This window comes from Ochotona curzoniae, unplaced genomic scaffold (assembly GCF_017591425.1).
Source record: "Ochotona curzoniae isolate NIBS_2020 unplaced genomic scaffold, NIBS_Ocur_1.0 contig_3520, whole genome shotgun sequence".
NCBI classification, from domain to species: Eukaryota; Metazoa; Chordata; class Mammalia; order Lagomorpha; family Ochotonidae; genus Ochotona; species Ochotona curzoniae.
The window spans coordinates 31,206,410-31,232,079 of NW_024465894.1; the positions used below are offsets into that span (position 1 = coordinate 31,206,410).

General features: G+C 44.4%; 1 protein-coding gene across 1 annotated transcript in view; it reads left to right on the forward strand.

Moving 5' to 3' along the window:
- The window catches only part of GPCPD1 (glycerophosphocholine phosphodiesterase 1), a 46,159-nt gene extending 21,992 nt beyond the window's left edge, over positions 1-24,167 (forward strand). The window contains exons 7-19 of the mRNA XM_040980988.1: positions 677-908; positions 2,470-2,632; positions 3,412-3,544; positions 5,491-5,545; positions 6,465-6,557; positions 8,869-8,946; positions 9,264-9,303; positions 11,434-11,495; positions 12,369-12,434; positions 15,382-15,518; positions 15,949-16,084; positions 16,568-16,728; positions 20,932-24,167. Coding sequence (XP_040836922.1) covers positions 677-908; positions 2,470-2,632; positions 3,412-3,544; positions 5,491-5,545; positions 6,465-6,557; positions 8,869-8,946; positions 9,264-9,303; positions 11,434-11,495; positions 12,369-12,434; positions 15,382-15,518; positions 15,949-16,084; positions 16,568-16,728; positions 20,932-21,118 — 1,543 coding nt within the window. The 3' untranslated portion in view covers positions 21,119-24,167. The remainder of the gene's footprint in view (positions 1-676; positions 909-2,469; positions 2,633-3,411; positions 3,545-5,490; positions 5,546-6,464; positions 6,558-8,868; positions 8,947-9,263; positions 9,304-11,433; positions 11,496-12,368; positions 12,435-15,381; positions 15,519-15,948; positions 16,085-16,567; positions 16,729-20,931) is intronic.
- The last annotated feature ends 1,503 nt before the right edge of the window (positions 24,168-25,670 follow it).

Here is a 25,670-nt window from a genome sequence, read left to right on the forward strand (position 1 = left end):
AATCTTTTAACATGTATACTAACATGATTCCGTTTTGTGCACATCTGTGAAATCTTTCAAGAGGAACTCTTAATGCTAATTGAAGGTGCTATAAAAGGCACAAGTAAATACCTTTTACGATTCATTAAAGAAAACACTGAAAAGAATGAATATAATTTTAGTAGGCAATAAAATATGCCTAATGTTTTAACTTGATGGTATTTGTACAGTGTCTATATTTGTATAGTATACATAAAGTATTCTTGTTTTTTGCAGAGTTCATATATTCAGAAACATTTACAATTATTTATTTGAGAAGTAGAGACACAGAGTGAAAGAGCTCTCCCAGACGTGGCTGGTTCATTCTTCCGATGCTTGCAGTGGCTGGGTGGGCTGCAGCTGCAGTTGGGCCCGATGACTGAACCATCACTGTCACTTGTTAAGATTTACACTGGCAGGCATGGGTCAGGAGCTGGAGCTACACATAGAACGCAGGCCCTCCAGCGTGGCGTGTAGATGGCTGTCTTAACCTCTCGGCCAAGTGTGTGCTCGCTCACTCCTTCCTTTCTTTCCTGCCTCCCTTCTTTTCCTTTTTCCCTTTCCTCCTTCCCTTTTCATTTAGTGTTTCGGTCACATTTGTGTGAGTTTTCTTCCTGTACCACTTGTTTGCATTTCCTTGTTTTTTCCCATCCTGTAGGGTGAAGTTGACACTGGAGGGTCCAGAGGAAGATGATGACGATAGGATTTCCCCCACTGTCCTTCATAAAATGTCCAATACCTTGGAGATCTCGTTAATAAGTGATCATGAGTTCAAGTGCAGGCACTCCCAGCCCGAGTGTGGCTATGGCTTACAGCCTGACCGCTGGACCGAGTACAGCATCCAGACAATGGAACCAGATAACCTGGAACTGATCTTCGATTTTTTTGAGGTGAGTAGTTATTCAGAGTGAGGATTAAGAGTGCAGCTCATAGAAGAACTTTCTCTGTGTCTATCCTTTCTGTAAATCTGCCTTTGTAATTAAAAAAAAAAAATCTTTAAAAAGAAAAAAGTGCAGGCTGGAGCTTTTAAAAGATTTATTTATTTTACTTGAAAGAGTTTTAGAAATAAAGGGAAAAACAGATTTTCCATCCACTGGTTCCCTCCAAGATTGGCACAGTGGCCACAGCTGAGCCAATCCAAAGCTAGGAGCCAGGACCGTCTTCTAGGTCACCCACATGGGTGCAGGAGCTCAAGGTCTTGGGCCATTCTCCACCGTTTCCCAGGCCATTAGCAGGGAGCCCGATCAGATATGGAGTAGCCGGGACTAGAACCAGCACTCATGATGGGGGTTCAAGTGCTACAGCTGGACACTGGCCCAGCAGCTTAATATTTCATGTGATTTGATTTTAATCTTATTCGTTATAAACTGTGATTCATGCAGTACTTCAGATGTTTACTCCTGTATGCATTTTAGCTCACTGAGTGACCTACAGTTGACAGTCTCAAGTACTGCTAGAAATATAATTAAAAGAACTGTAGGGGAATGATGTTTTAAATCAAGACTTGATGTCTTGATGTCTGAGCCTATTAAGAAATCTAAATATAAATGAGCTGTATGCGGGGGAGTTTTCCAGGACCAGTAGAGGGCCAGGCAGCGTGATGTCAGCAGCATGGTTAAGTCTTCTCCTGACACAAGTCGGTCGTTTACTGGGGGTATTTTGAGGATTTGATTATGGGGGTTTACTGTGACAGTGGACCTTACTCCGCAGCTTTACTTGGTGTTACACATGTGTAACAGCCAAGAGTTGTAAAGTTTGTGCTCAGCTGTTTGGACCTGAGCTGCTTGCTCGCAGTGAGCTCAGTAGCTCCCTAGCTGTTTGGAGACTTCCTGTGAATAATACTTGGTGCTCTCTCAGCTGCTTTCATTGTGTGCCCAGGACAGTAGCCGCAAGCACTGCTTGCCTTTGTCACACCTTGCCTGCCACCGCTACTCCCATTTCCTCTAGAATAAAGCATAAATCTTTGTGGTGAAGGGATCAAACCTTGACCACCAGTATCCTAACTTCTGTTTGACTGGGTTACCAGTTTTGGAAATAATTTCATTTCCAAACTAGGCTGATAAAATACCCAGTGTAATCTTGAGTGTTTGGTTTCCTAAACACTTAGCATCCCTACAATGCACCCATGTGAACAGATTTTTGAAAATATGTATGTTTAAAATTCTTTATAAATACATCTTGAATTTCTAAATGTGCTTAGGAATTTCAGGGATTGGGATTCATGTAGTTGGGGCTAGAAGATTAAAAGCAATATTAACAGCAGGATTATGATGGATCAGTATGTTGCATTTTAAAATCTAGCATTTATTATGAAGCCATCCACATGACCTAATTAGGAGTTGATCATGTTTCTTATCCTCCCACCTAGACCGAGGTCCCTTTAAGAGAGTTCTTGGGTGTTGAGATTGACAGTGTTGCCAAAGTCGCGTTTCTCTGCTCCTCCCTTTCTAGGAGGATCTCAGTGAGCACATAGTTCAGGGAGACGCCCTGCCTGGACACGTGGGTACAGCGTGCCTCTTGTCGTCCACCATTGCCGAGAGCGGGAAGAGTGCTGGCATCCTCACCCTGCCCATCATGAGCAGGAACTCCAGGAAAACAATCGGCAAAGTGAGGGGTAAGTTTGGAGTGGCAGAGGGACCCATACAAATAAATTCTGGTTAGGTAGGGTTTTACTTAGTTTTTTTCCCAATATTTTTTATTGTACGGTTTTATAGGTACAGTAATATAATCCTTCAACTGTAGCCTCTACCGCAGCGTTCTGCCCTTTCTGTGTGTCATGACACTCTAGGTATACGCGCTGGTAAAGTCTAGCACTTTGTCAGGGTAGAGTCAGCAATTTTATTGGGGCTTAATTAGTTTTAAATTGAGTATTAGGAGGTGGTGGAGATTAAATATTTAGATTTCTGGTACGACAATTTAAATAGCTTAAATTTTCTAGAAGCTTGACTTTGATCCATCTTGGCTTGATTTTTTAAAAAATATTTAAAGATTTACTAAATTTTTAGAAGATTTATTTGAAAGGCAGAGTTGCAGAGAGAGATCTTCCATCTGCTGGTTCATTCCTCAGGTGGCCCCAGTGGCTGGAGTTAGGTTGATGGAAAGCCAGGAGCCAAGAGCTTCTTTGGGTCTTCCATGTGGGTGCAAGGAGCCATCCTCCACTGCTTCCCCAGATTAGCTGGGAAGTGGAATTTGAATTGGGTCCATTACAGTCAGTAGCTTAACCCTCTGCCTTAACCTGCTTTACCACAGTGCTGGCCCTGATTTTTATTTTTAATTTTTTTCTATTTGTGAGGGATTAAACTGATTTAAGTGCAATTTATATGGAATTGGGCTCATAATGGCCTTTTCAGTAATCTTTGTCTTTGTTCCTTTCTCTTCTCTTTTCCATGAAAGTTGACTTTATAATTATTAAGCCAATACCAGGATACAATTGTGATATGAAGTCATCATTTTCCAAGTACTGGAAGCCGAGAATACCATTGGATGTTGGACATCGAGGTGCAGGCAACTCTACAACAACTGCCCAGTAGGTTGAATGTTTGAGGCAATTGGCAATTGGCAGCTCATGTTTGATGGATGATTTGTTGGTTTGACCACTGTGGGTCAGTTGCTGCTGCTATTAATACCCTGGGAATTAAATGTAATTTCAAATAAGAGATTACTCTCAGTTAAGATTGTGGTCTGTCCTTTTAGTATTGTACTGAGTTGGTGATGAGAGAGCCATTAAAAGTGGAAAGCCAGGAAGCAGAGCGTGGGGCAGAAAGCTTTGGTGAGCTCAGTGTGTGTGGTGCTGGGCTTGGGGGAGGTGATCCGTGGTGTTGCTTTGCTCCAAGCATCCCTGCCCAGACCTCAAGAGAAGAATACCTGCCTCCGCTTCCATTTTGTAAAATTATATGATTGCCAGTGCTGTAGGCATGGCCACAGGTATTCTACTGATATTTTTAGTTTCACATGCTTTTAAAGTGATGCTGTGGTAGCTTTTAGATTTGTGCTTATTGTTAGAATATTTTAAGTCTGTAAGTCAAATTACAGTTTAAAAGAGCACCCTCAGGTGCTTGCCAAATAAACTTTGTTCCTTTCTGTGCTTGTTCTTTTTCTCTTTTTAAAGAGTTACTTATTTCAGTTTGAAAGACAAATTTTACGGGAAGGAAGGTCCTCCATCCTCTGGTTCACTCCCCAAATGGCCTCAGTGGCCAGACTTGAGCTGATCTGAAGCTAGGAGCTTCTTCCAGGTCTCCCATGTTGGTGAAAGGGCCCAATGACTTGGGCCATCCTCCTTTGTGTTCCAAGGCTGTAAGCAGAAAGCTGGATGGGAAGTGGAGTTCCTGGGATGTGAACCAGTGGCACCCATATGGGATGCTCGTGCTGCAGGTGGAGATTAGCATGCTATACCACCATGCTAGCCTCTTCATCCTTGTTATTGTGTTTCTTTAATTTTTTTTTAAGATGTATTTGTTTTTATTGCAAAGTCAGATATATGCAGGGAGGAGAGACAGAGAAATATCATCCGTCTGGTGATTCACTCCCCAAGTGAGTGCAACGGCCACTGCTGTGCCAGTCCGAAGCCAGGAGCCCGAAGCGTCTTCCAGGTCTCCCACATGGGTACAGGATCCCAAGGCTTTGGGCCGTCCTCGACGGCTTTCCCAGGCCATAAGTGAGGACCTGGATGGGAAGTGGAGCCTCCAGGATTAGAACTGGCTCCCATATAGGATCCTGGTGTGTTCAAGGCGAGGACTTTAGCCACTAGGCCACAGCGCAGGGCCTGTTATTGTGGTTTGATACTTCTAAGCTGTCAGTGTATCTTCCTATCTTCCCACAGTCTACTAGGGTTAGGTCCCCTGCAAGCTTCCTTGCAGATAGCAGGCTCTGTGTGTGTTTCATCAAGCTGCTGAAAAGGCTTGCTTTCCCCAGTTGGTTACCTCTCCATTGCACCGTGCAGTACAGTCCGGCAGCGATGGACTTGGTGCATGGAGCCGAAAATCATACGCGTGGACTACTGACTGATGGTCAATACATGAGGTTTATTAGCAGCATCCAGATTTTACAGAGTGAGGGTCACATAGGCTGAGGGAGGAGGTCTCACTCTGCACACCGATTGACTGTGTTAAATTTCTCATTGAGGAATTTACATACCAACAAGGGGGAGTTGGCTTGAGATTATGGGAATTCCCATGTGCTGCAGATCCCATCACCCCTGCCTGGAAGTATCTTTACTTTATAAACTAAGCCTCTAGATCCAATCGGTTGTCCTATGTTACAGAATGTTTATGTTCTGCTTGAATATTCTATATTCTGCTTGAGGTTGAAACTATAGAATAAATGCACATACCAGCCACGTGATGGTCACAGGCATTTAGGATGGTGAAACTAAACTCAATATAGAAAATAAGTACTATTTCCACTGTTGAAATACAGTTAACTTTTTATACTTGTTTTATCTCTTCTATAGTTAGCTATATTTCTCTATTTCAGGCTGGCTAAAGTTCAAGAAAATACTATTGCTTCCTTAAGAAATGCTGCAAGCCACGTAAGTAGCATTTTGTAAATAACTGGACTGATAGAGCTCAGGGCAGCCCCCTGCAGTGTACGCCAAAAGCTTAAAGAGGATTAATTATAAAAATTAACATTTCTTTTTTGAACATGATTCTAAGAGAATATGAATTGTGTCTTGGTGTTGGTATTTAGATCCATGGTGAAGAGTATAATGAAAACAGAATCATGGGCCCAGTGTGGTAGCCTACTGGCTAAATCCTCACCTTGCATGTACTGGAAATAATGCTTTTAGACGCACTTGATGGTGATTTTGTGTGAAACTTTTTAATCAGGTCCCACTCTGCACACCAATTTCTCATTGCCTTTCTTTTTATTCAATCCAAAAGGCACAGTTAGAAGCCTTTTCATCTGCTGGCGCACTCCCAGATGGCCACAGAGGGGGGACGGGTCGGGCCAAGAAGCCTGGTCGGCCGCATGGGTACAAGGGCCCAAGCTTTGGCAGTGTCTTCCACTGCTTTCCCAAGTACCTGACAGGGAGCTGCTCTGGAAGTGGAGCTTACAGAACTTGAACTGGTACACATATGGGCTGCTGGCATTGCGGGTGGTGGCGCAACCTGTTACACCACTGGCTTCTACTTTTAGTATCTTAAGCAGCTGCATCTGAACAGTTTTAATCAAAAAACCTTGTGGGCCTGGCGCGATAGTGTAGTGGTTAAAGTCCTCACCTTGCACGCGCTGGGCCCCGCGTTCTACTCCAGTACCCAATTATTTGTTTATTTTTGTCAGGTAAAGGTTACTGTTTTCTTACAGAAGAAATAAATCAGCATGGAGTTTCATGTTCTTATGTACAAGCCTGTTATTTTACAAAAAGTTTCTTAAGCTGTGTTACTTTTAGATATATGTTATGCACCAAGCAATGTTTTGAAAATACCTACCATACTTCTGTCCATCAGGGTGCAGCCTTTGTAGAATTTGATGTTCACCTTTCAAAGGACTTTGTGCCCGTGGTCTATCACGATCTCACCTGTTGCTTGACCATGAAGAAGGTAGGTTGAAATTCCTTCATTTTAAACCCTGTGTTAGGTTCCAGCGCTTACACACTGGAGCTTGTACTCTTGGTTACTTGCTGACCGAGTCGGCCAGTGCTTTCCTCCTGCGGCGCGTAGAGCCCCAGAGTGAGGACCTGGGGACACTGACTTCCCGGCGTGTAGTGCCCCAGAGTGAGGACCTGGGGACACTGACTTCCCGCGCTGTGCTCTCTGCTGAATTTGTCCTTTGTGTTGCTAACCAAGGGACATTCCAGATGGGTTCTCTCGGTCAGCCATTGTCACTGAATTGGGGCTGGAAACCGGGAATATTATGTTGGTTTCTTAGGTTTCCCTGTTTGTTTTGTGCTTTTGCTCTTTAAATTAGACTGACAGGATTTGGTTAAAGCAGGAGGAAGAGCTACTGTAAAAAATCAGGAAAGTGTTTTGGAGCCAGAGTAGCCTCAGGGAAGTGGCATAAACTTAAGGGCAGGGGGCAGAAGAGAAGTGCCCCGAGCTAGGCTTCCAGGCCGGCCTTTAGTGACCTGCAGGGCGAGGTCAGCTTGCCAGCCCGGAGGCAGCAGAGTCCTCGCCTTCCTCCCCTAAGACTGCCTTAACCGGACTATGCAGGGAAAGTCTAAAATCAGATTTGGAAATACATACATTGTTTAAAAAGTGCGATTAATACTGTCTAAACATAATGTAATAATTACATGTCTCAATTTTGAATGCACAGATTTAACCAAGTGACTTCTCAGCAACTTAGGTTTCATTTAGTATTTTCTTCAAAAATTCCAAGTGTCATTTTCAACTAAATTGTCTTAAAATCAGTTTGCTGACATGTAGAACACTCCCAGGTTCTGCGTGTCGGAGTGGGCAGGCAGGGCCTGCACCTGAGCCTGTGATGCCACACCTGTGCGCCCCGGTGTATGTCCGGCCGCAGCATCTCCATCCAACTCCCTGCTTGCGAGCTGGAATGCAGCAGAGGATGGCTCACGTGCCCTGGGAGACCTAGAAAAGCTCCCGGCTTCTGGCTTCAGATCCACTCAGCTCCAGCCGTCGTGGCCATTTTGGGGAGTGAAACAGCAAATGGAAGATGTCCCTGTGTGTTGCCTCTGTGAACCTGCCTTTCCAATAAAATAAAATAAAATAAAACTCAGGGAAAAAAAGGACTTGACAGGCTCCTGATAGCAGATTTTCATTCCAGTTTTAGTATATGTGCTGCCGAAGTGAGCACTGATTCATGATGTGTAAGTCACAGTCCTGGAGGTGCGTCACTGTGGCTTGCTGCCAACAGGGAGAAGGAGAGGCATCTATTTGCTTGACCCAAGTGCAGGCAGGAGCGGAAATGGAACTGGTCGTATCGCTGTAGGGGAACACTAATGCCAAGTGAAGTGAGTAGGGATGGAGTAGAAAAGGATCTTTACAGCCGAGAGTGAGGTAAATGGATTTTCTAAAAATCTGAGTATTCTTTCTAAAAAATGAAAATTATTCTTTATCCCAATTTTTGCTAGGCTTTTACACACTAAAGCATAACATGAATGAGTTGATTATTGGGTAACAGAATTATTGAATTGCATATATTATAGGCTGAATTGTAACAATTTTAAGGGGCCTTTTTCTTACCAAAAAATTCATATTTATTAGAAACAAATGTAAGCATTTCAGAAGATGATGGAATGAAAAATGAATCTTCCTTTTTATTTTTCCTTGGTCTTACTTCCTTAAAGAAAAAAAAAAAAAGAATTTTTACTTGTTTTAAAGGCAGAGTTATAGAGACAGGAGGAGGGATTGAGAGAATCTTCCATCCACTGGTTCACTCCCCAGGTAGCCACAGTGGCCTCTTGCAGGTCTCCTACCTGCTTGCAAGGGCCAGCCTCTGCTGCCTTGCCCGATGATAGTGATCTGTTCAAAGGAGTCACATCTTATCGCTTGATATGACACTAGAATCTAACAAACTTGCTTATGGATGAAGCTCAGACAGACCGTATGGTACTTGATGTGAACATCCTGGTCGGGAAGCATGGCAGTGTATTAGATGTTAGACAGCCTGACAGGAAATGACGAAACACCACCTGCCTTCTGCCTGTCTTCAGCGGGGTGTCTACAGGCCGCAACTTCCTCCCTGCAGGCTTTCTCTGCAGGTTCTCCCCACCCTCCGTGCTTGCCTGTTTTAAACAGCAAGAGCTGAGAGGAAGTGTCAGGCAAGGAGGTTTTCTTGCATGGAGTCACACTGGCTAATAATGATTTTCATTGTGTGGTAAGTGACTGCGCTTGTCTCATATAAACACTTGATAATTTGGGGCCCATTTTTCTGTTTTTGTTTTTGTAGAAATTTGAGGCTGATCCAGTTGAATTGTTTGAAATTCCAGTAAAGGAATTAACATTTGACCAACTCCAGTTGTTAAAGGTATTAACGGTAGAATAAAATGTATTCTTTAGCCCTCAGACTGCTGGTGCATGCTGATATTCAGTAACGTTGTCTGCGCACAGGGATGGCTATGTGCTCGTTATGCCTTGGTTGAGAGTATACCTCACCTTGCTGTGACAGAGTGGGAGGTTGGGTTTGTGCTACACCTTCCACCTTCTCTGGCAACCCTGAGGACCACGCTGGTTTTTGCATTTTGGAGGGAAGTTAATAAGTCCACGTTTAATGCTCTTACACTTGATTAGCCATTTCTCATCACTGTGACTTTTCTGATGGCATTGTATGCTTTGGTGTTGTAGCTCTCTCATGTGACTGCGCTGAAGTCTAAGGATCGAAAAGGTATGAAGCAGTGTCCGAGCGCTTGTCTGGTGATGGGGGCTCACAGGGTGGCCCCTTCCCTGTTGTGACAGATCTTCAGGCATTTTAAGGAATATGACACTGAATCATCTGAATGCAATTTTATAAATGTGAAGGCCTCATGCATGTCGACTTTTAACTTAATAAATGTGTGTATAGTAACCACTTGGTTTTCTTAACTTGATGATCAGAATCCTTTACAGTTTTAACCTTGCTAAGCATTCTTAGTCATTGCGAGTTGAGTCCGTCACTGTGAGCTGTGAGCAGGTTACTGTGTTTTCCCCCTTTGTGTCGGGGTTCCCTCAGTGTCCTACAACATCCCTCATTTTACCGTCCCCCATAGAGGTAGGGAGGCATTTTTACGTTTCCAGAGACTTTTATACTGCTCTCCGTGGCTGTAGCAGCTGTTACTGGTCCAGGTCCAAACCAGAAGCCAGGTAGCCCACCCGTGTCTCACACGCGGGTGACAAGAACCCAGTACTTGGGTTGTCCTGTGCTGCCTTCCTAGGCACACCACCAGTGAGCTAAATTAGCCTCAAACCAGCACTCCATAAAATGGGATGCTGGCATCGAAAGCAGTAGCTTAACATGCTGTGCCACAGATGGCAAGGTCCTTATTTTCTGAAAAAGAAAACTTGATAGTTATTTTGTATCTTAAAATACCAATTATTTCGTAACAAATAAGAATGATAACCAAAGCACACTAGTAGCTATAGATCCTCCTAATCTCTAGTTTCTGATTTGATTTTTGATACTTCAAATAAAAGTCTTTTAAAAAAGGTCAGAAACTCAGTTTCATTGAGAAAGAACAATTATTGCTTGTGATTACGTTTGAGGCTTGTAGAGAAGTAAAAGCAGGGGCTGGCTTTGTGGCATAGCAAGTAAAGCGATGCCTGTGATGCTGATAATCCATGGGGGCATGGTCCACCTCCTGCTCCACTTCCCGTCCAGCGCCCTCCTGTGGCCTGGGAGAGCAGACAAGGATGGCCACGTGGTTGGGCCCATGCACCCACACAGGAAACCCAGATGAAGCTGCAGGCTCCTTGCTTCTGGCTTCACACTGGTTCAGCTCAGGCTGTGGCAACCATCCAGGGTGTGAAACAATGGATCGAAGATGTCTCTTTTTGTCTCTGTGTCTCTTTCTCCCTCTTTCCCTGCCTCTCTGCTGTAATTCTTTCAGCTAAGTAGCACATTTTCTAAAGAAGAAAAAAAGTGAAATTAAAAGTTTTGTTTTGATATGAAAGTTTTGAAACTCTTCCATAAGTTTGCTTTAAAATTTTTCTAAAAATTTTTTTTAAATGTTTATTTGTTCTTATTACGAAGTCAGATATACAGAGAGCAGGAGAGACAGAGAAATATCTTCTGTCCAATGATTCACTCCCCAAGTGAGCACAATGGCCGGGACTGAACCAATCCAAAGCCAGGAGCCTGGAGCCTCTTCTGAATCTCCCATGTGGGTACAGAGTCCCAAGGCTTTAGGCCGTCCTTGACTGCTTTCCCAGGCCACAGACAGGGAGCTGGATGGGAAGTGGAGTTGCCAGGATTAGAACTGGTGCCCATATGGGATCCTGGCGCGTTCAACCACTACGCTATCACACCAGGCCCAAAATAAAAGAATCTTTAAAAAAAAAAAAGTATAGGGCCCGGCATGGTGGCGCAGTGGTTAAGGTCCTCACCTCGCACACCCGGGATCCCATATGGATGCCGGTTCTAATCTTGGCAGCCCCGCTTCCCATCCAGCTCCCTGCCTGTGGCCCGGGAAAACAGTCGAGGATGGCCCAAAGCTTTGGGACCCTGCACCCGTGTGGAGTACCCGGAAGAGGTTCCGAACAATCCTGGCTTCGGATCGGCATAGCATAGGCCATTGCGCTCACTTGGGGAGTGAATCATCAGACGGAAGATCTTCCTCTCTGGCTCTCCTCCTCTCTGTATATCTGACTTTGTAATAAAAATAAAACAAATCTTTAAAAAAAAAAACAAAAAAGAAAGTAGTAAGTGTAAGGGCCATGCAAATTTCTGATAAGAAGAGCTGCAATGGTTACTCTAGCCCCATGCTGGGAATCTTAGTGATAAAGCATTTTATTTATTAATTTCTGTACTTTGATGTTCTAGAATCTGTGGTGGAAGAGGAAAGTTCCTTTTCTGAAAATCAGCCGTTTCCTTCTCTTAAGATGGTAAGTTCCTTGAGGAAAGCAGGGTGTCAGCAGTTTTGTTGTCATAAATGGGCACCGCAAAGGCTCCGCCCGGGGCAGCTTTAGAATAAATCTTAGCACCATTGAGTTATGTCTGCTTAAATGAAAAAGCATTTTCATCACAGTGGGTTAGTTTCTGTGTCTGAACAGGAAGGAGAGGGCTCAGGAGGGGGATGGGAGGTGGCATTTTGCCAGGTTTAGTAGCTTTCCATAGCTTTTGGAGATTGTCCAATCAGCGAAAATAAGTGTCCTGAAAACTCAGTGATAGGTAAGTTTCAGGAATTCACCAGGAAGCTCTGGAAGTCGGTCAGTGCCATGCCTGCGGAGCTGCCGGGGGGCGCTAGCAGGTCCAGGTCAGTGAGTGCTTGGCCTGTGTGGGCGCCCACCGACTCTGCTGGCCTGCTTGGCCTTCCCTCGTTGTGGGTCTGATACCAATCAGTTTCCTAGACACGGATAGTGATTTATCATGATACAGAAGTGCATGCTTTCAAAATGGGGCTTATTTAGTGCTGAATTTTATCTTATATACTGAGCATTGGGTGGGTTGAATACAGTTCGGTGAACATGGTCCAGGCCTTCGGTCCCTGGCGGTCAGTGTTGAGTAGCGAGGAGGAAAGGACTGTAGACTCAGGTGGGCGGTGATTGCTTGTCTTAGATGTTGCCTCATTCACTGTAAAAGAAATCGGTCCAGCTTAGCCTGAGCTTGAGAAAAGTTTTATGCTGGAAACAAAGCATTTTATACTTACTAGTGATATATGCTTATTGATTTCCTTTGGTAATAATTCTGTTTTACTTATTTTTCTATCGTCTGTCTGACCAATAACAACAATTCGCCACCAACCAATAAAACTCCAGGTTTTAGATTCTTTGCCAGAAGATGTAGGGTTTAACATTGAAATCAAATGGATCTGTCAACAAAGGGTGAGTAGTTCTGTGTACAGCAGATGTTTTCATTCTTCTCTACTCCCAGTTTTAAAAAATTCCTTCATTCTTGACTGTTTTAATAGAAAAAGCAAAACTGAAATCTCCTTGTGGCCCATTCAGTGACATAGTGTGTTTTGGCCTTTATAGTTAATCCATATTGTACATTTACATTGATAAGTTAGTACTTGAAAAGTATTGTGGAAATTAATTCAGATGGTTTCCAGGGATACTTAAAAAGTGAACATTATCTGATTTTTTTTCTATTTATCCTATAAATATATATATTTTTAGGTAGTTTACTGAGTCGTTTTCTGTTGAGTAGTAATAGTTTCGCAGGAAAAGAAATTTCTGAAAATGTATTTTAAATCACTCCTGAATTTAATCTTTTCTTGTTCAACAAATACTTGTCAAAAAGTGGCTGTTGACTAGATTTTTTTTTCTGAGTGCTTGGAAGAAGTAGTGAACAAAACAGAATAAGGCCTTGCCTTCGTGGAGCTAGTTAACTCTAAAATTAATTAACTCTAAAATATATTCTATATGTTAACTCTAGAAATATGGCAATGCACTCTAAAAAATGTAGGTGCCAGTGTGTTGCCTTAGCCAGCTATTCCTCCACGTGCAGCACCAGTATCCCATACGGATACCGGTTCAAGTGCCAGCTCTTCCAGTTCTGTTTCCTTGCTAGGGCCTGGAAAAGCTGCGGAGGATGGCTCAAGTCCTTTGGCCCTGCACCCACTTGGGAGACCAGGAAGATGTTCCTGGCTCCTGGCTTCAGATCAGCTCAACTGTGGCCATTGTGGCCATTTAGAGAGTGACTCAGCAGATGGAAGATCTCTCTTTTTCTGTCTCCTTCCTTCTCTGTTAATCTCCCTCTCAGAGAGCAATAAAAATTTAAGTATACATATGCATATGTATATGTTTTTATTTATTGAAAGGCCAGATAACAAGGAAAAGGAATATTGCATCTGCTAGTTCACTCTCTAAATGGCTAGACCAGCCAGGTCTGTGCCAGATTGAAGTCTGAAGCCAGAAACTCCATCCTGGTTTTCCAGCTGGGTGATAGGATCCCAAGTGCTCATGCCATCTTTTCCTACCTTCTCGGGCACATTAACAGGAAAGTAGATGAGAAGTAGAGTAACTGGAACCTCAGGATTTCTCATCAGACGTTTGGACCAGTATCCTGAACTTGGTTCATTACAGTGATGTCATTCTGATTCTGGCTAACACAGTATAGGCTCAACCAAGATTGTCTTAATGAGTTAGTTCTGAGATTATGGAGTTATTTTCATAGTTAATATTTAAGACATTTAATATTTGAATGTTAAGGCTTTTTGTATCATAGCTCCATAGTTTTAGATTTTTTTTTACTGTGCTTGATAGGTTTAAGGCCCAAATAATGAGAGTTTGACTGGTGCTTCACAGAAAATAACCCTTTTATAATTAATAGGATTATTTGGGGTTTTGTGGTAGCTGGTAGTTCATAATTAATAGGGTCTTAGCTAGTGAAGTGCCTTATCATTTATGGGGGTTATATATAGAAATATGTTAAAATAATAATAGACTTCAGCTCTGTGTAGCCATATTCTTTTTGCTGTGCCATCACTAAGGAGCTGTGTGGTCTTGGATAAATCAGTGTTTTCAGGCCTTTCTTTGGCTTCCTTGTGTGTAAATAGTGGTTGATAAAACAACTGAGTACCAACTCACATTTGTTAGTATGACTGTCATCAAAAAGGTTAAAAGGTAAATGTTGGTGAGGGTTTGTGGAAAAGGGAATTCTTATATGCTGTTGTTGGGCATTTACATGGAAAAGAAAGTTAGAGCAATCGTATAACACAGCAGTCCTTCTGAATATGGAACCAAAATAAGATATCTGCACTCCATGTTAATTGCAATGATAGTCACAATAGACAAGATAGGAAGACAAACCAAAGAGTATATCAACAGAGAGGTGGATCAGAAACTGTCACATGTGTACAACGGAGTAATGAAAACCACAGAGAACCACATCTTGTCAACTGCCGCAACAGGTGACCCTGGAGGACATTATGTTAGGCCAGATAAGTCAGACACAGCAGGAGAATACTGCGTGAGCTCACCTGTGGAATGACAGGGCAATAATTTTTGGATAATGGGGAGATGTGGGTCAAAGAATACAGAACTAGGAGTGGGTCTGGGACGATAGCCTAGTTGCTAACTGCTGACCTTGCATGCATTGGGATCCCATATGTGTGCTGGTTCATGTCCTGGATGCTCCAGTTCCCGTCGAGCCTCAGCTCTGGCCATTGCGACCACTTGGGGAGTGAACCAGCAGACAGAACACATTTCTGTCTCTCTTTCTCTTTGTAAATCTGCCTTTCCAATAAAAATAAATAAATCTTTTAAAAAAATAGATAAGTAAAATGAACATGCCTAGAAATCTAAAATGTGACATGAAGACTATAAGTGTTGAAATTGTGCTGTGTGTGGGATTCAGGTAAGGGGGTTATAGTTCCTCTTTTAGATTCCATCTGTTGGTTCACTCCCCAGGTGGCCACAGCCAGCGGGGCAGTCAGGCGGAAGCCAGCAGCTTCATCTGGTTCCTTGCGTGTCTAGCTCCCCAGCCCTTAAGCCAGTGGCTGCTGCTTCTCCCACGTTATTAGCAAGGAGCTAGATTAGAAGTAAAGTCACCAGGACGCAACTCTGTGCCCAAGTGGGATGCCAGCATCACAGGCAGTGGTTTTACACTAGCCCCTTAGCCACCCTTGCCAGAAACAGAAAAGGGTAATGATGGATGGTGCTTATGTTACTTTGCTTCATCTTAGTATCTTTTTTTACTATATCCTGTCACATTGTTATATCTTTGTACACATTAAAATAAGCTTTTAAAGTTTGAAAAGTAAATAAGATTCTTTTCCAGTTCTGTGCTTTGCAGCATGTAATGTGTTTCATTTTCCCTTCCATACAGGATGGAATGTGGGATGGTAACTTATCCACATATTTTGACATGAATCTGTTTTTGGATATAATTTTAAAAACTGTCTTGGAAAACTCTGGCAAGAGGAGAATAGTGTTTTCTTCCTTCGATGCAGATATTTGCACAATGTGAGTGATGTTTTCATTCTCTTACGCTCTTAGAATGTAGTCTGCGCTTCAGGTAGCAGCGGGAACTAGAGGGCAGGGAGTTAGCCTCAGTGCAAGCTTGGTTTTCCTACTGTCGTGTCCTACATGCCAGCTTTTTGGGGTGCCCCCACTCGGACCTGCTGGGTCCCAGGGCCTCACTGTGCCCATGTGCTGCAGTCACCTGCTCACCAGACTGAAGTCCCTCCCGGGCTCTCAGTGCCCATTTTCGTGTTCTGTTCTGTTTGCAGAAAAGGTCTTAAGTTGCTTCTGTGACTAAGCACAGGTTAATGGTGTTATGTCTAAGCAATGGTATTATGCGTTTTTTGTTTCCTTAAATTTTTAGTGTTTCCTGGTACTTGAAAACAATATAATAGCAATTTCCCCAAGTAATTCCTTCTGTTACCTTTTTTAGGGTTCGACAAAAGCAGAACAAATATCCCATATTATTTTTGACTCAAGGAAAGTCTGACATTTACCCAGAACTCATGGACCTCAGGTCTCGAACAACTCCCATTGCAATGAGCTTTGCACAGTTTGAAAATCTTCTAGTGAGTGAATTTGTATTTTAAAATTTCTGTTGTTTGATGCTTTAGAGCAGTAGTCAATAAGTTTCATGTTACACTACACGATTAATGGTAGAAGGCTTAAATGATACACAGCAGATAACTGTACTTAAAGATTTCAGAATGAACGCAGTTACATTGAACAGAATACGATTTTTCTTACAGGCCTGCATTGAGTTTTGGTTTAATTTTTTGAGTGGATTTTCTGAATTATGTAAAATGATAGCCTTTGAATCATGTAAAATAATGATCTTGTTTTGATAGTGCATTCCATTACATTTTTTACACATTGAATGCCTGCATGTTTGTAAGTTGCATGAGTATTATAAATCTTACTAATATGTGTTTATTCTAAATATATGTCAAAATGAAATACTCATTTAAAATTGGTAGGAACTCTGTGTAACATTTTCTTTCCATGCACATTTTACTAATGATGTTGTGGTTGATGCCTTCCTTTGTCCTCAGGGGATAAACGCACACACTGAAGACCTGCTGAGGAACCCGTCCTACGTGCAGGAGGCGCGAGCCAAGGGGCTGGTTGTGTTCTGCTGGGGTGATGACACCAACGACCCGGAAAACAGAAGGAAATTGAAGGAATTTGGCGTCAATGGTCTCGTTTATGATAGGTATCTGTCTTTACTGAAAAATTCCATATTTGGCAAAGTGTAGCATTCATCTTACAGATAAAGTCAGACTTTCCCTACAGTTAAAGTTCTGGAGTGTGGCCTGGGGTTTGCCTTGAGCTTTGCCTGTTTTGAATTTGTTTCCAACTGTGCAAGAAACTAGACCCTCCTGGAAGCTTGCTGCCACCTGCTGAGCCTGGCCTTAGCTCACATGCTGAGTTCATCCTGAATACGAGGATGGCCTTCTTCCCCAGGACTCGCCATGCTCTCATCCCCTTCTCTGCCATTCAGACATTCTGTCTGGGCAGAGGAACCTTTTCTGCCAACGTCCTTCTGGGTATTTCTAACACCATTCATGGGCCTAGGAAATGATCAAAACTAGGCTGCTAGAAGTTTTCCATGTCATGGCCCTTTATCTCATGCCCCAAATCCTGTCAGACAAAGCCTCATTTGCACCATCTTCAAGCTGTGGCTGCAGTCTGTCTGCTTGCTACGTCCCCTCTCCCGTCTCATGTGGCCCACTGCAGTGGTCGGTGCCATGAGATCCTTCCCGCTGCTCAGCACAGCAGCTGGTGGTCCATATCACAGAAAGGAAAGGCCAAAGATGCTATGTGACCTGACGTGTACTTGTGCCGGCCCCTTCTACCCTCCACGTCCCCCCTGCCTCCCAATCCTCTTTCCTTCTCTGGCATTTTCTCCCACAGACAAAGACTGAAGACTGAAATGCCACCCACTGAGGCTTTCCTTCAACAGCCAGTTCTAAATAACCTCTGTTCCCAGTGTGCTTCCTGAATTTCTTCCATCTCATCTCTCTCCATCTCATCTCGCCTGCCACACTGCGTATTCATTGTTTTTCTTCCTGGCTTTTCCCATCTGCCTTCCTCCTCCCCATAAGCTCCATGAGGGTAAGGCTTAATGTGTGTTCACTGCTGTATCTTCAGAAGTTAGGCTGGTAGATAAGGCACAGCAGGAGCTCAGCTGTTCCTTGAACAGATGTGTATTTTTAGAAACAGCTTGAGTGGATGTTGTGATACAGTGGATTAAGCCACTCTGCAAATATTTTAAAATGTCTTTTAATTACATTTTTATGAGCTTTTTGAAGATCCCTTGTTTTTCTCTGAAACCATTCAGGCTTCTTGTTCCCTGCTTTTTGGAGTTTTCTTCTCAGTCTTCAGTGTAGGAGAATTGGAGAATCTTTGACTGCCTGCTAGGACAAGGAACTGGATCTAAAAAGCTTGTTGGAAATTGAGTGTGTGAAGGGATTATTCTTTTCTTTTTTTCATGCAAATGCATTTAAAAAAATACTCTTGTTGGAAAAATAAATCTGTAGAGAGGAGAGACAGAAAGATCTTCCATCCACTGAAATCAATATATTAGGTCTTCATTAAGTTAGTGAAAAATGCCTATTGTGAAAAAATTATGCATTGTATACCAAACGTTGTTGCTTCAAAATAAACCTACTTTTAAAAACAAGATTTATTTATTTTTATTGGAAAGGCAGGTATATTTATGGAGAAAGGAGAGACAGAAAGATCTTCCAATTCTGATTCACTCGCCAAATGGCCGCAATGGCCAGAGCTGGGCTGATCTAGAGCCAGGAGTCTTCTAGGTCCCCAAATCAGGTCTAGGGTCCCAAAGGTTTGGGCTATATGCTGCTGTTTTCTCAGGCCATAAGCAAGGAGCTGAGCAGCCAGGACATGAACCAGTGCTCATTTGGGATCCTGATGCTTGTAAAGTAAGGAGTTAGTCGTTGAGCTGTAATGCCAGGCCCCACTAAAGCATTATTTTTAAGTTAAAACTCAATTACTTATTTGAAAGAGAAATGACAGAGGAAAGGAGATGAGATCAATCTTCGATGCACTGTCACAGCCCAGCCACCTCCAGCTGCCAGTGCTGAGCTGGCCTGAAGCAGCAGCGTGGAACTCCCTCTGAGTCTGCCATTGGGTGGCAAGGCCCCAGCAGTGTAGGCTAGGAGTCATCCAGACAGCCCCTGCATCTGTTGCAGCAGGACCCTCTCCCTGCTTGCTGAGTTGGGCTTCATCGTGTGTAATCCCAATGGCCTCCTAGCTCAGGAGATTAGAACTGTAATGCACGGTGAAAGCCACTCTCTCCATACCTACCCTTTGGATCCAGGTCGGCTGCCAGTTTTGCATCAGGGAGAAGAGAGATACTACCGTGCAAACCTTCACCTCATCCTCCCTGTTTTTCGTTTTTTAGTTTTAATAAAGATTTATTTTCATTTGAAAGGCAGGGTTAAAGAGAGGAGAGGCACGGATTTTCCATCTGTAGATTCTCTTCCCAGATGGCCGCAATGGCCAGAGCTGGGCTGATCTAAAGCCAGGAGCTGCTGGATCTCCCACGTGGGTGCCTGAGTCTAAGGACTTGAGTCTAAGGACTTGAGTGATCCTTCAATGCGTTCTTAAGGCTGTAAGAGGGAGCGGTGTGGGAAATGGAGCAGCTGAGATATGAACCGGTACCTGTATGGGATGCTGGCACTGCAGGCTGAGGCTTAGTGCCAAAACCAGTCTTCCCTGTTTTAACTTCTTCCTATTCAGATGGAGTTCAAGAGGAATTTTGTACTGTTTTTAAATTTTTAAAAAATATTTATGTATTTTTATTGGAAAGGCAAATTTACAGAGAAGAGAGACAGAGGAAGATTTTCCATCTGCTGGCTCACTCCTGAGGTGGCTGCAGTGGCTGGAGCTGAGCCAACCTGAAGGAGCCTCTGATTGGTTTATTTTAAAGGCAGAGTTCCCTGTCAAGACAGGGCTCTTCCATCTGCTCGTTCACTCCCTAAATGGCTGGAGGTCGGAGCTTCAGCTGGGTCTTCCACGTGGGTGCAAGGCCCAGGCACTTGGACCCCCCTCCTCCACTGGCTTCTGGGGAGCATCCACAGGGATCTGGTTCACACAAGGAACTCCCGTGATTAAAGCAGCTCGCGTTTGGATGCTGACAACACAGACATTGGCTTATCCTGCTGCGCCTTGACAACTACCCCATGTGTGTGTAGATTTACAGAGAGGAGACAGAGAAAGATCTTCCATGTGCTGGTTCACTCCCCAAATGGCTGCAACAGCCTGAGCCGAGCTGAAACCAGGAGCCAGGAGCTTCCTCCGGGTCTCCCAAGCAGGTGTAGTGTCCCAAGGCTTTGGGCCGTCCTCAACTGCTTTCCCAGGCTACAAACAAGGAGCCAGATGGGAAACGGAGCAGCCGAGACATAAACCAGTGCCCATATGGGATCCCGTGACATACAGGGCGAGGACTTTAGCTATCAGGCTATCACGCCGGGCCCTACTTTTATTTTAGGGAATGTAGGGCAAGAATGATGTTGGATGCTCTCTTCTTCTGATGTCCTGATCCTGAAGTCAGTTTCCCTTCTGTTAGACGTGGCTTTAACAGAAAGGCTTTGTTGTTGTAGAGCTAGTATGTATTTGTGTCTTGTTTCAGAACTTCTCTAGTGTGATGCCATTAGGTATTCTTGGAAAAGTCTCTGCAGTTGCTTGGTGTTCATGTCTCAGTTGGAGTGACCCTGCTCTGTTGGCAGGCAGTGCCAGTATTCCCTCTGGGCGTGCAAGCCCAAGTTGACCTGCCTGCACTACAGGACCTCACGGCACTTCTTTCATTGATGAGCAGCTCTCAGGTGGCTCTGAGTGACTTGGAAGTCAGAAGCCTCTTGGTATCTTCGCACCTGTAACCCAGGACTCTGGGGGGAGATTAACATGGAGACAGGTACTTCAGGAATCACTAGTAATAAGCTAAAACATCACTGCTCTGAATACTTTAGTAAGCAGGGATATAGAAGAGCTAGGCTGTTATTCTGTATTATTCAACTGGGCAAAGATTTGTTTTATCAATTTGAAAGGGAGAGAGGTATCTTCCATCTGCTGCATCCCTCATCAGATGGCCTCACTGCTAGAAGCCTGGATCTCCATCCTGCTCTCCACATGGGTGCTCTGTTTCCCCAAGTGCATTAGCGGGAAGCTGGATGGGAAGCAGTGTAGCCAGCACTGTATCCAGCATTCCAGTGTGGTAGCTTATCCTGCTCTGTGTGCTGCACACCCATCCTGGAAAGAGAAGTCTATAAAACTGCAATGTGGGTATTCTAGGCATTGTGGACACAGACTCCCATGGAAATGCTAAACCTGACTCATGAATAAACCATAAGATCATACTATTTTGTGTATTTTTGTCTTTGTTTCATCATAGGATATATGATTGGATGCCTGAGCAGCCAAATATATTTCAAGTGGAGCAGTTAGAACGGCTGAAGCAAGAACTGCCTGAACTGAAGAGCTGTCTGTGCCCCACTGTTAACCGCTTTGTGCCGTCTCTCTGCGGGGAGCCGGATATCCACGTGGATGCCAACGGCATTGAGAGCATGGAGAACGCATAGCTCATTGCGGACCCATGTGGGTGCTCGCCCTCCATCGCCGAGCGTTGCTTAGCTATGCCTGCGGGTTTCTCAGTCCAATGAAGCAATAATGAAGTATTTTATTCTTTCACTACAGTTCTTGCAAGAATTTCAAGTATGCTATTAAATCACTTGGCCAGGTATAATTACCAGTCAGTCTCCTTACAATGAGAGAATTTATTGGTTAGTAAATGTTTCGAACTAAAAGTGTAAACCTATGATGCTAAATAAATATCCTTAAAAGCATAGCACTTTGACATTAGCTATAGCAATAGCGATAGCTCATATTTACCTTCTGACAACCTCTCCTTCCATCAGGTCTTAAATCTAGCACTTGAGGAAAATGACTATGCATAGTTATACCTGACCATGAAAAAAAAAAATAAGTACCTCAAATGCATGCATTTGCACTGGTGATTCCCACCGCCCGAGTCCCTGTGCCATCTGTGTGTATAGGCCTTTTTTTACATGGGTTGGCATGCACACATCATTTCCATTCAGGACGAATGAACCTTGGGGCTGCTGCCATTTTCCACTTAACCAAACCGCCTGGAGGTGAACCTTGGAATTTGTTTCCTAAGTCTTTCAGAAGTTGTTTTGCAAAAATGTCAAAATTCCAAAATGCTGCAGGGTAACTTAATGTGTAAAATATTTAGAGTGTGTACTGCGTACCTGGTAGAGTAGATGGCAGTGCGCAGAGTCCGCTGAGTGTGTGCTTTAGGTTTCCAGCCCGGGATTGTGCGCGTTTACCGTCGAGTCCTGCATCTGTGGTGCTAGGCGAGCGTAAGAAGATGCCAAGGACACCTGAAACAACAGCCTGCTCATGGGCATATTAAATGTGCTGATTTTAAGTTTTCTCACTACCTTTTACACACCATTGCTTGTGGATTTGTGTGTGTGTGTGTGTGTGTGTGTGTGTGTGTGTGTGTGTGTTATAGTAGTTTAAATCTCCATGCAGAAAAATGAATGTCCTGAATGCTCGTATTGGTTTTCTTCATTAGTAAGTGCATATCATGCAGGTAATTTATTTAGGAATGTAGAAAACTTTACTGATTGCTTGTGCATGTTTTTAGGATTGTACTAAGGTTTCTTTCATTAGAAATAGATAATGTTAGCGTAACTGTAACTTTAAAAAATGAATGTTAAATAAAATGACATTTATTTTCCTCATTATGAAATGGGATTTCAAGAAGGAGTTACTTTTTTGCATAATGGTTTTATAATATTATCAGAAATTGGAATGTAGTGCCCACCCTGTTTGCCTTCATCAGGCCTCTGCATGTCTTCCCAGGTGTGTAGTCGTGTGTGGGCATATTTTGGTGGTAGCTGAGAACCTAAGACTTGAATTCACACGTACCTTTTGGCTTCTTTTTTGGTTTTGTTTTAAGATAAGCAATGCAGATTTGGTCAGATTGTGATTGAGAAGATGAGGTCTGAAACCTTGTCTGGTGTGGTGTGTGTAACACTGGCCTCTGATGGAAGAGGCTAGGGAGCTGGCATCTTCTGCATGGCTTCTATGTGCTTTCCCCAAGGGGAATGGCATTTACCAACATTTGCTTGTCAATTAGGAAGTTTTAGAAAACTCCAGAAAGTGTGCTTTTTTCATCTGCAGACCTTTGTACAAATTACTTTAGGATAACTCCCTTAGCCGTGTATGTACAATTTTAGTACCATTTCTTTGCTTTTCCCCTGTGCCTTTTCAGTTCCAGGTCTGGTTTGGAAGACTCAGGCAATGGTTGAGGGGGAGAGAAAGGAGGACATTAGGCAGTAGGGGGCTGTGCTTGGGAGCAGTTTGGTTTGTTGAGAAGAGCACGGAACAACTCTTCTGACCTTAGAAGCCAGTGTTCGGCAACAGATCTGTCTGCAGCTGTTGCCCTTTGGTCTCTGGGGTGCTGCCGCACACCCCCCAGTGTCGGGGTCAGGCCCGAGCCTCCCAGCTCTTTCCCCGAGTCGTTTCCTGCCACACTGCTTGTCCTGAAGCCATCCACCTCTGAGCCCAGACTGAAATGCCTTCAGAAGAGAACGAAGTGTCTTAACGCCTCCTGCTGCCACCTCTTCGTGCTTTAACCCTCCACCCCGCTCACACCTCCCGGCCCACGCTTCCATCACAGTCCGTTCCAGGTAAGCGCAGTGTGGCTCACCCACCAGGCGTGGGGCTCTGCAATGCCCCTTGTCTTCACCAATTTTATTTCCACAGTATGTGGAACACAGTAGAAAACCAGTGTTGGCATTAAGGGCATAATATAATTTGCGTCGTGTCCTCTTAGATTATGAGATTTAGTTATGTTCCCTAAAGGTGTCACCTTGGAGTTAGTATACATGTAACCATGGGACAGTACATTAATACCAGCTGTGCAATGTAGAAGTCTAATGTTAAGTTATTTTTTACTTTCTAGAAACCATGGGGAGTGTTTGCTCGACTGCTGCCACTGTCCTCTGCTGTTTCCTTCACTCTGGGATGGCGCCCTGTGACTGGGCATGGCAGGGAGGAGGTGCTCACTGCCCTCCTGGGCCCCCGGGTACGTGGGGGTGACTGCAGCGGGCTGCCTGCTCCCCACATCCCTCACGTACCTGTGGCACGCCACTCCCTCCAGCTCCGAGCCCCCTCTGCTGCCCGCCTCGGGGCCGCCTTGTTTCTCTCTCCGCCTCCTGCCATTGCTGCGTCCTGCGCATGCTGCTCCACAACCGTCACCTCAGCTTTGCTCTGAACCCCCACAGCAGCCCAGAGAGAACCCTGGGGTCTCACTGCTGCAGTGTGCAGCCAGGCTAAGAGCCTGCAGGTTCTCTGACTGTTGGGTTGTAGTTGAGAATCTGGGTTTCGTGACTGCCGATCTGGTGTTCTGGAGCCCTGTTGCCTTCTCAAGTCGGCGTAAGTTAGTATCAGTATCTTTGGAGCCCACTCCTGTGCCTGTTGTATTTCCCTAATAAGATTGTGAGCCCCTTAAGGGCAAGGACAACTTTGCATTTTTAGCACCATTGTCATGCTATCTCCTTGCTCATGATCTAGAGAAATAAATAGCAATGACAACAATGCTAGTTTCTTCACTCTGTTTCCAGATGAACACCACGCTTATGCTGCCTGGCCATGTGGAGTGCTCACACGTATGTGTGCAGTGTGGGGGCTGGCATGTTAACCTGCAGTTAACTGCTGCAGGATCTGATGAGTCACCGTAAACTCTGCCCCACATAGAATGCTGACGAGTGTGAGAAAAGGGCTGGTTATCCCAGTGATTGCGCCGAATGGCGATTTCTCACAGTTGCCCTAAGGCTTGCACTGGTGGACTTGGTGCCCACGAGTCACTGCCCGTGCATGAGCATGGCCACCTGGCCTCGGCCCTGCCCTTCACAGCTGTCACTGCATCTTCTCTCACATTAGTGCTGGTTGGGCACCAAGTTGATGATGAAGAGAGTCCTGTTCAGTTACATTTTAGTCATATTTTTAAAAGGCTCGTATTATATATATCTGGGGATGAAAGCAAAGCGTTCTCAGTAGAAATAGTGCAGTGTTTTGCAGTCAGGATTGCAGGTTAATTCAGATGCACCCTCTTGGTGAGCTGCTTTGCTTTGAGAAGTTATCTGAGGTGATTGAGAGGCGAGAGAGCATTTGGTGGAGTCTGCCCTCTGCGTTGGAGGTAAGGAGAGACCCAGGGCATGACCAGCAGTCAAGGGCATCACAGAACTCCAGGCCGTTCTGGAATGGAATCAATGGCAAGCAAGACTGCAGTGAAAGCAGTCTGGGTCAGAGCTTGTGGAAATGTAGGTGGTCTAGGAAAAGTAGCAGTACTAGTACGAGAATAATCCTTGGCCCGGCGTGGTAGCGCCCTAGTGGCTAAGGTCCTCACCTTGCACGCTCTGGGATCCTGTATGGGCACCGGTTCTAATCCCAGCTGCTCCACCTTCCCATCCAGCCGTAGAGGATGGCCCTAAGCCTCAGGACTCTACACCTGTGTGGGAGACCTGGAAGAAGCTCATGGCCCCTGTCTTTGGATCAGCTCAACTCCAACTGTTGCAGGCATTTGGCAAGTGAACCAACAGATGAGGGGGAGCAAGAATGAATTCTGGGACCAGCATCATGGTGTATCAGGCTAATCCTCTGCTTACAGAGTTAGTAACCCGTACAAGCACTGCGTCTGGTCCCAGCTGCTCCACTTCCCATCCAGCTCCCTGCTGGCTGCCTGGGAAAGCAGTGGAGGATGGTCTCAATTCCTCAGGCTTCTGGACCCGTATGAGAGACCTGGAGGAAGTGACTGCTAGCTTCGATTGACCGTTCTAACTCTGGCCATTGCATCCAGTTGGGGGGGAGGTGAACCAGTGGATGGAAGATTTTTCTCTTTTTATAACTGATTTGCAAGTAAAATTGGATCTTCTAAAAATTTTTCAGGAGAAAATAAAAAATACCATGGTTAATCTGTTTGGTCTTCCATGTTTATCCAAGCATCCCTCCACTTGTTTTCCGCATACAAGAAATTGAGATGGAGACAGGATGGGTGAACCTTCAGAGGTGTAAAACCGAACTTGTAAGATCCGGTTTGGA